At 43.4% G+C, this 8,985-nt stretch overlaps 1 protein-coding gene across 1 annotated transcript in view; it reads right to left on the bottom strand.

Annotated features, from left to right (window-relative positions):
* Window positions 1-7,616: 7,616 nt before the first annotated feature.
* The window catches only part of LOC102824291 (sulfotransferase 1C1-like), a 27,478-nt gene continuing 26,109 nt past the window's right edge, over window positions 7,617-8,985 (bottom strand). Inside the window, exons 6-7 of the mRNA XM_006873031.1 lie at window positions 7,951-8,131; window positions 7,617-7,729 (exon numbers count right to left, since the gene is read on the bottom strand). Coding sequence (XP_006873093.1) covers window positions 7,617-7,729; window positions 7,951-8,131 — 294 coding nt within the window. The remainder of the gene's footprint in view (window positions 7,730-7,950; window positions 8,132-8,985) is intronic.

The raw sequence follows: 8,985 nt of genomic DNA, 5'->3' as shown, positions 1-8,985 counted from the left end.
TGGTATTGGGGGAGAATACTGAAAGTGCCATGGACTGCCAAAAGAAGCAATAGATCTGTTTTGGAAAAAGTGCAGCCAGAGTGCTCCTTGGAGGCCAGGATGGCTAAGCTTCGTCTCTCATACTTTGGACATATTGTCAGGAGGGAACAGTCCCTGGAGAAGGACATCATGCTTAGTAAAGTACAAGGTCAGTGAAAAAGAGGAAGACCCTCAACGAGATGGATTGGCACAGTGGAAGCAATGGGCTCGAGTGTAGCAAGGATTGTGAGGGCAGTGTTTCGTTCTGTTGTGATTTGGTACCGACTGAACAGCACTAACAACAAGTAGGCAATCGTTGTAGAACTCTGAAAGGATAATGACATATTTGGAGCTGTCTTTTAAAAATAATCTAGTAATAAGTTTAAGATGGGTAGGGGAACCAGAATGGAGGTTAGTGGAGAGGAGTGAGCAGGGGATGATGTAGCTTCTGTTAGGGCCCAGGTGCATGGAGGCACTACTGAAGCGTCTATGAGGATGTGACAAAACACGTGGGCGGGATACTGCTAAAGGTGGCCTTTTGGAGCCAACTGTGATGAACACAGGTTACCCTAGGGAATGAATTATCAAGAATGTGTGACTGCTGTTTGAGCTTAGGTGTCCAAGTTTTCTTAAGAACAGAAATTGGAGTTGAGAAGAAAGAGGAGGGACAATGGAAGGAAGTGGGCAGAGTCTTAAATATTTCCAAGACTAATTTCCATGGATAGGACAGGTGGGACTCTCCAGCAAGCAGCTGAAAATATAACCCTGAGTGGGCTTTGGGCTGGGAATTTGTTGTTGTTGTTGGAACCATTGAGTCGGTTCTGACCCACAGCAACCCTGTATCGGGTTTCTGAGGAGCGGTTTTTGAGCTTGAAGGACCGACCTTGCAGTTCAAACTGACTTACAGTCCAACGCATTAACCCATAGTGCCACACTAGGACTATATGTGGGAGTTAATCACATAGAGGTGCCATTTGAGTTTTTAAAAGGAGAAGAGGCTATGATCATATGTGAAATTCAAACTCCTAGGCTCTAGGTAGGAAGGAACGTAAGACGTCCATCAATTCCATTCCACTCTTCTCCTATCCCGTCTTCCACCCAGGTGGATGGCACCTTCACTCTCGGTCTTCATCATGAAGCCCCTAGTCCCTTAACAGGAGTCCTGGTATGGCGCCGCAGGATAATGCGCTGGACTGCAAGGTCAGCAGTTCAAACCCACTACTCCTTAGAAACTCTACACAGGGTCACTATGGGTAGGAACTGACTTAGTAACAACAACTGTCTCTTAATCAGGAAGTTATTTTAAGTGAAATTCCCTGGGATGAGTTGGTTGAGGTATGAGTGTGCGCCCACAAATTCACATGAGAAGTCTGAGTCGGATATCTGGACACCTGGAAAGTAAGACTCCAGGGTTATTTGTTGTTGTTGTTGTTGTTACTGACATACAATTATGGTGGCACTGTGGGCTAATGCGCCAGACTGCAAAGCCGTTTGAACTGCAAGGTCGGTGGTTCAAGCTCACCAGAAGCTCCTTGGAAGCCCTATACAGGGTCGCTATGGGTCGGAACCGACTCGATGACACTTCACAACAACAACAATAGATTGAGCAGGGACCAGCTGGTTGCTCCCTAGCTTTTTGCTTCATAAAAATCCCTACAATAGGACAGAGCTCAAGGATTCCTGGAGGCACTGAAACAGTGGGGGCCTTCGTCTCAAATATGGCTTTTCACATAGAACTGAGAAGGAGGTTGGTTCTTCTTGATGGAGTCTGGAGACAGAGCAGTGCTGTTAGTTTTGGGTCAGGATTCACTTGAATCTTCAATGACAGTTTTTTACACTCATCCTGCAGCTTTTGTGTGCTTCTTTGTTTAAGGCTTTGAACCACAAGGTTGGCAGTTCAAACCTACCAGCTGTTCCTTGGAAACTCTATACAGTGCTATGAATCCAAACTGACTGATGGCATTTAACCACAGCAGTAACACCTGCGACCTTCAGAGACCTGCCCTGGGCTACTGGAGTGGCTTTGCCCAAAGACTCTGAAAGTCCAGGTGTCATGAGGACCAGGGTAGGGATGTAAAGCCAGTCCTATGAAGCCTGAAGGGAGAGTTTGCTTACATTTGCACACTTGTTTGTCTTCCTCTTCATTGATCCTACTTTCCACGCTTTCTGGTGATACATTGTTCCTGAGGGCACGTTTCATCGAACTCATTATCACCTCAATCCTGTAGCCCTGCCTCTGCTTCTGGAAACCCAACTTCAAATAATAGAATCCACGTGTTTCCTGAGAGCTGTGAAAATTGTGACCTCCTGAGAAAGTATGTGGCAATGGCAGCTTTCTTGCTTCTATTACAAGCAGGTGAGTGACCTGACATTTCACGCAATTTCACTTCCTAGGACCTGTAGTTGAGATGCAAATCTAGGAAGAACTAAGGGATGCTGGGAGGTACTTTATGGTAGTTTTCTGGGTTCTCACACACATGGGTTGCTAGGTAGGGCAACTGAACTTCTATTTGGGTGTTGCAACCAACTCTACACAGAGTCTCCTGTGGGAAGCTAGACTGACCAGTGTCTCCCTACAAGCCCACTGGTCACTACTACCCATTCCTCGTGCTGCTGGTGGTGGGGGGGACATTCTCCATCCTTTGAGTATAGGGAGGCAGTCATTGTCCTCTGTTTAAGGCCGTTAAAGACTATGGTGTTTTAACAAATTGGGGAACCTAGCTCTAGACGGTCACTATAACTTTCCCAATTAAAGTTTATAAATAAGCCTGATCCCTCTGATTGGACACCACTAATGATATTCATGAGGGACTGGCTACCCACAAGATCCTGGCAATCCAGCTATTCACAGAGGACCCTCTAGCAAGACGAGAGCGGTCCATGAAGCCATCCCCACGTGGTCCTTCTTGGCTCTTGTCTTGCTCTGATGGGCGACCTTTATGCTCTGGGCTGAAAGCTCACACCCTCTGCTTGCCTTATGGTCACCCCACTGTCACAGCCTCCAGTCATTAAGGGTCTCTGCTGTGCTCCCCCGATTGTTCCTAGAAACGTTAAGATGTGTGCCACTTCGCTGAACCTGCTTCCAGAGTGGGAAAGCAACTCCCACATAAGAAGCACAACATCTCTCGGGGTCTCGGCTCTGATTTTGCTGGGACACATGGCTATTCTTCCCCCACAAATTGAAAGCAGAGGCAGGTCCTTTGAAGTTACTCAGGAGCCTATTGGGAGGGATTCCCCTCAGCACTCTTTGGGAAGAGGAGTTGGAAGCTCTGTCCATGTCTAGATTTTTGAAGCTTCAATATGATGCTTATTTAGAGTTCATGATTTCCATATGAGAACCTAAGTGTTCACAAATATGGAATTTCAGGAGATCTAACATTCATCCACTTGCATGTAAGTCAAAAAGTCTTGCTACAAACCCATAAAACCAAAAGACCAAACCCACTGCCACCAAGAATTCTGAGTCAAAGCGACCTGATATATGGTTTCCGAGACTGTAAATATCCACGCTAAAAGATAGCTTCACTGTTCTCCTGTGGAGCAGCTGCTGGGTTTGAACCTCTAAACTATTGGCTAGAAGCCCAACGTTTAACCCATGGGGCCGCCAAAATCATAGGAACCTTTATTAAGCAAAAATATCAAGATAAGCTTTTGTTTCTTGATATATTTCCATCTAGGTCTCCTCTCCTCTGTGAGGGGTGTTTCCTTGTCTCTATCCCCTTCCTGAAGAATTCTGCTCTCTGAGAATGTAAACCGCATCGCATCACAGCGGTAGTTTCGGCATCATTGAGGGACACAAATTGTGGCTTTTAAAAGAATGTTCTTTGAGTTTGGGAAACAAAAAATAGTTTGAAGTTGCAAGATCTGGGCTGTAGGATGGGTGGGGTAAGGTTTTCCAGTGAAATTCTCGTAGGACTTGAAGAATGATCAAGTGCATTATGTTAGGAAAAGTTCCTAAGTACGACCTTCCTGGCCTTTTATCACCAATGCAGTCTTCAAAAATATTTTAAAAACTGCTTCTTATAAGCTCATGTGATTCTTTGAGAAAATCGATGATTTCCCCTTGGGAATCCCCGAAACAGTTGTCATAACTTCTGAGCTGACTGCCGTCTCTGTTCTGAGTTGAGCTGGTCCAGTGGATCCCCTTGGAAACCATGGTTTTGATTGGACCTTTGTTGTTGTTGTTGTTGTTTGTTTTTAAAGGCATCCTAGTAGCGTAGTGGTTGCAAGTCGGGCTGCTGATCTCACGGTCAGCAATAGGAAACTACCAGTGGTTCCGTGGGAGAAAGATGAGGCTTTGTGCTCCCGTAAAGATGTACAGCCTCAGGAACCCTGCACAGGGAATCTATGAGTTGGAACTGACTCCATGGCACATAACCACCAACTCCAATATGACTAAGGAGTCCGGGGATGGCACTGGGGGTTAATGTGCTGGACTGCAAAGTCAATTTGAACTGCAAGGTTGGTGGTTCAAGGTTACCAGCTGTTCCTTGGAAACCCTATACAGGGTCGCTGTGGGTCAGAACTGACTCAAGGACACTTAACAATCACAACACAAGAAGTCTGCCTAAAGCTAGTGGATTACTGAGAGAACTTGCTTGTAGCGCTGATTGTTGAGACATGTTTAAACCTGCTTTGTTTGGAATGAACCTGTGCATGTATGAAGTAGACCCTCAGCAGCAACACAGTCATGCAAGGTCTGGGCCGCATCACAAGAGACCCAGAAACTCAATTTGAGCCAGATTAGGTGGGCTTGGTCAGGTAGGGTCGAAAGAAGACTGGATATATGCTTAATTTGTCTGACCTTGAAACATGCTCTAAATTGTCCTCACTTCCTGCTCTTCCCCCCCCCCCCCAAGTTCATGAACAGAGAGTCCACTTTGTAACTGTCATTAAGGCCTTGGTGGTGATGGTGTGCCACGGAGTCAGTTCTGACCTATAGCGACCCTGTTCAGGGTTTCCGAGGCTGTAAATCTTTACAGGAACAGAAAGCGTCATCTTTCTCCTGCGGAATGGCTGGTAGTTTCGAACTGCCGACCTTGATGTTAGCAGCCCGACTTGTAACCACTACATTACCAGAGCTCCTTAGTCATTAAGGTAGATAGGGATTTAATGGAAATGTTAAAACTTCTCAGTTCAGCCTTATAGAATTTGGGAAGCTTGGTGTGGGCACCCTTCCACAGGTTCCTTTGATATCATGAAGCAAAATCCAGAGACCACCCAGAGACTGTCTTCATAAGCATATTTCCACCCAGAATTTATGTTTTTCTTTTTCTAAACATCATATTTGTTAGAGAAGCTTTGAGATTTGTTAATAATTAAAAATAATCTACGTAAACCTTGTTTTGTCATAATACCATTCTAAGTGGTAAGAGAAACTGAGGAAGTGCAAGATGTAGTTGATTAGAAAGTACTTCTTATCTGCGAGATTCAGATGTAGTGCAGGGGAATCAGCATAGCCAAGGGCCAGGGAACCCACATTTCTACCCATTTCAGTCATGATTTATCTGTGGGACCTACGCCTTTAACTCTGGTTCTTACTTCATCTTCTCATCAAAAGTAAGAGGTTGTTGAACTGTGTGGTTTTCTAATTTTCATTGAAAAATGTGTTGATTTTTCTCAATACAGCTTTTATTTTCTTTTTAGATTAATGGTTTTGTTCAAAGCAAGGTAACCTTGAATATTTACAATTAGATCTGACATGAACTGTGGTATATTTAAGTAGGTTTGTATAATATGTGATTAGAACACACCCTCTTTTATATGCATGCCATTGTGTAAAATACACAAACGGTCAATTTCTCCATCATCTTTGTTTTATCGAATGTAAACTTGTTCCATTTAAACCATTAGTTCCTCTGCAGAATAGTTCAACTATTGTTTCTAAGGGTACGCCAGGACTTTGAAAGAGACAAATCCAGAATATTTTCGGTGACGGTAATTTATGAAGAATAGAATAAAATTGTTCTTAAATGAAGTGCAAAGAACTTGGCAATTTATAAATGAAAATCGGCAAGTTTTGCCTAGTTGTAAACTCTAAAATGATTACCTCCTATGTGCCCAGGCCATGTGGGATCTGGAAAGGAAGCTATTGTATGCTTGCTACCTCCATTTTTAGATAACTTCTGGAACATGAGAGGATGTCAAGAATCTCAAGGGAAACTGGAATTAGAAGATAATATAATTTTTTGCAGGAACTTTCTGAAGTATTTGGCTTGGGTGTTCCGTGCTATTTAAACAGGCGGGCTCATTTTTCAGTATCTTTCCTTAGTGCTAGTTAGCACCCTTTATAACTATTGTACCAGATTACGTTTCACGTGCTTAGTGATTTGCAGGCTCACTCTAGAGACTGGGAAGATAGTGGAAAACAGAGCTTGCCTTCCTTTGGGGAGGCGTAGCCAACTTGCAGTATTGTCTGGATTTGTGCCAAGGAAAATACCATTCCTCCAGAACGTACCCTTCTGAGCTGCTGGCTGGTCCCTAGAGGTCTTCTAGTCATTCTTTTAGCTTAATACTCTGATTTGTGCATAACTTTTGCAAATGATGGAAAATACTTTCTCAAAACAGGTTTTAATAAAAAGATGACGAAACAGCATGGTAATATATGAGGCTGACCAGCCGGTGATGCTGTCAATTCTGCCAGGAACCTTCTTTTAAAGAAGCGCAGAAAGTGATGATTCCCAGGATTCTGTCATTGAAGTTTTTCTTCATGCACATGAGGTGCTGCACGTTTTAGCTCTTCCTCCTCTGCCTTAAACTACAGGAGCCCTGGTGGAGTTGTAGGCTAAACATTGCATTGCTAGCCACAAGGTGGGCAGTTCAGAGCCACCAGCTGCCCCGTGTAAGGGAGTCACAGCCTTGGGAATCCTACACAGGGTCATTATGAGTTGGGACCGACCTCTGGCAGTGGGTATTTAAAATTTAAAACTAATTTTTGTTCACTAAGAATTTCATCTGCAATAGAATTTTCATTTTCTTTCTCTGGTTCTCAATCTTGTATTGGCCACAGATGTGGGCTTTTACCCTGACCAGGAAGAGAAAAAAAGCAATGTTGGCCTTTCTCTTTGGTCTTGAGAACACCTCCAGCTTGAGACCACCTCAGTCAGGCATGAGTTACTGGCGTCCCTTCTTCATTGTGTCCTCTGCACCTCAGGACCTAAGAGTTAGGCTGTCCTGTGTCTCTCAGTGCTTGACCATTATGGGTAAAAAGTGCCTCTCCTTTCACAGTCTTCCTGCTGCTCGCTTCTCGCCCTCCTTCCCTTAGTCTTTCCTCATAGGTTGAAATTCTATTCTTACTCATCATTGTTTGTGAATTTTGCCTCTGGAAGGTCAGACGATTGTAAACTAGTGATGGAGTTAAACCAGGTGTTCATTTGGACTTGCTGTAGGTGAGTATATTGCCATGTAGCAGGTGTCTATGTGAATGGTCTTTCTACCCAGGATTTGATTACATTGTGGGGAAGTATGGCCTCAGTGGAATGGCATCTACAGACAGTATGGAAAAGTTCCAAATTGAAGAAAGTGTGTACTTGATTTAAGCATACTTATCATAAGACTCAAATTGCTAAAATCTTGTAAGAAAGACTACTGCGTTGTCTTCAGATCTCTGTGCGGAAGGTCAGGGTGCTCCCTGCCATCTTCTTCTTGTAGTCCTTGTCAAATTCTTCATTCTGGGCAACAGTAAAATGGTTCTTCCAGTCTCCGGGCATCCCTGAAACAAGGCAGAAACTTAGTGGATGTCACAAGAGTTCAGAAGGAAGAAGCATGCATCTTCAAAACCCTCCCAAGAATGGGAAAAGCAGGATGCTTAGTTCTTAAAAAATTACAGAGCTATTGTATTGAGCATAAATAATAGATCACAAAACCTTACTGGAAAATTCAAGGTGATAGTAGAGTCCAATTAAGTAAGAGGAGAATATGAGCCTTGCTTACCTTTCCTCATAAAAGGGGAAATGGAGTGGTCCATGATACACGTAGGCAGAGTAGTATAGTTGGCCATTGGATTTTGCTTCATGATATCAAAGGAAGTGTGATAAATAATTTTATTCAGAATTTCTTCTGATATATCTTTCTCTAGGAATTTCACTATCTTCTGAATTTCCCTTTTTGGGTCCTGTAGGTGGAACAGTTAGACAAACATACAATTCAATCCTTCATTAGGTGTAATAGTCTACCTGTTATGCTGAATGGAAGATCTAATTATATGTTTTGAAAACTCAAAACAAAACCAGTATTTATGGAGAACCAAATTAGGGATTAAATCCAATAAATTCAACAAATATTTCTAAGTGACTACAGTGCTTCACCAGTAGAATGAAATATAAACACAATATATAGAGGGAACTTCATACGTTTCATGGAAAAGTTGTATTTCCCATGAACTTTTTGAAGTCCTCTCAAATAATACTTGGCCTGGTGTGGCAGCGTAGAATAAACACTGGACTGCTAATCAAAAGGTCAGTGGTGCAAACCCACCAGCCACTCCTCACAAACCCTGTGCAGGGTCGCTGAGTCAGAACCATTCGCTGGTACTTAACAAGAGCAGTAAGAGTGGACATGCTATCCCCAGACAGAAATGCCACCAGATCTGAGGGAAAGGAGAAAGTGTATCAGGAGAAAGGAAAAGTTGTATGACGAAGGGAAATGTAGGTGGTGAACTACAGTGTGACTATTTCTAGTATTTGGGATACAGGTGGAGACCAAAGGGTCCATGTGTTTAATAGAAGGCGCTGTGGGATAAGCGCTGGTTGGCGAATCGTGAGGTCTGCAGTTCAAAGCAGGCTCTACTGGAACCCCATACAGGGTTGCTGTGAGTGGGAACTGACTTGATGGCACAAAAGAATCACAACAAGAAGCAAGAGGAATAAAAAAAAGACATCTCAAACGAATCCAGATGTTTTAATCCTAGTTGTTTGGTTCTTTCTGGAACTCTCAAACTGTTCACATGATCCAAGAGATGTTGAAAGA

Source organism: Chrysochloris asiatica, unplaced genomic scaffold (genome assembly GCF_000296735.1).
Source record: "Chrysochloris asiatica unplaced genomic scaffold, ChrAsi1.0 scaffold00220, whole genome shotgun sequence".
In the NCBI taxonomy this organism is placed as follows: domain Eukaryota; kingdom Metazoa; phylum Chordata; class Mammalia; order Afrosoricida; family Chrysochloridae; genus Chrysochloris; species Chrysochloris asiatica.
The sequence above is the reverse complement of the archived record's forward strand: the minus strand, read 5'-3'. Positions and strand labels throughout refer to the sequence as shown.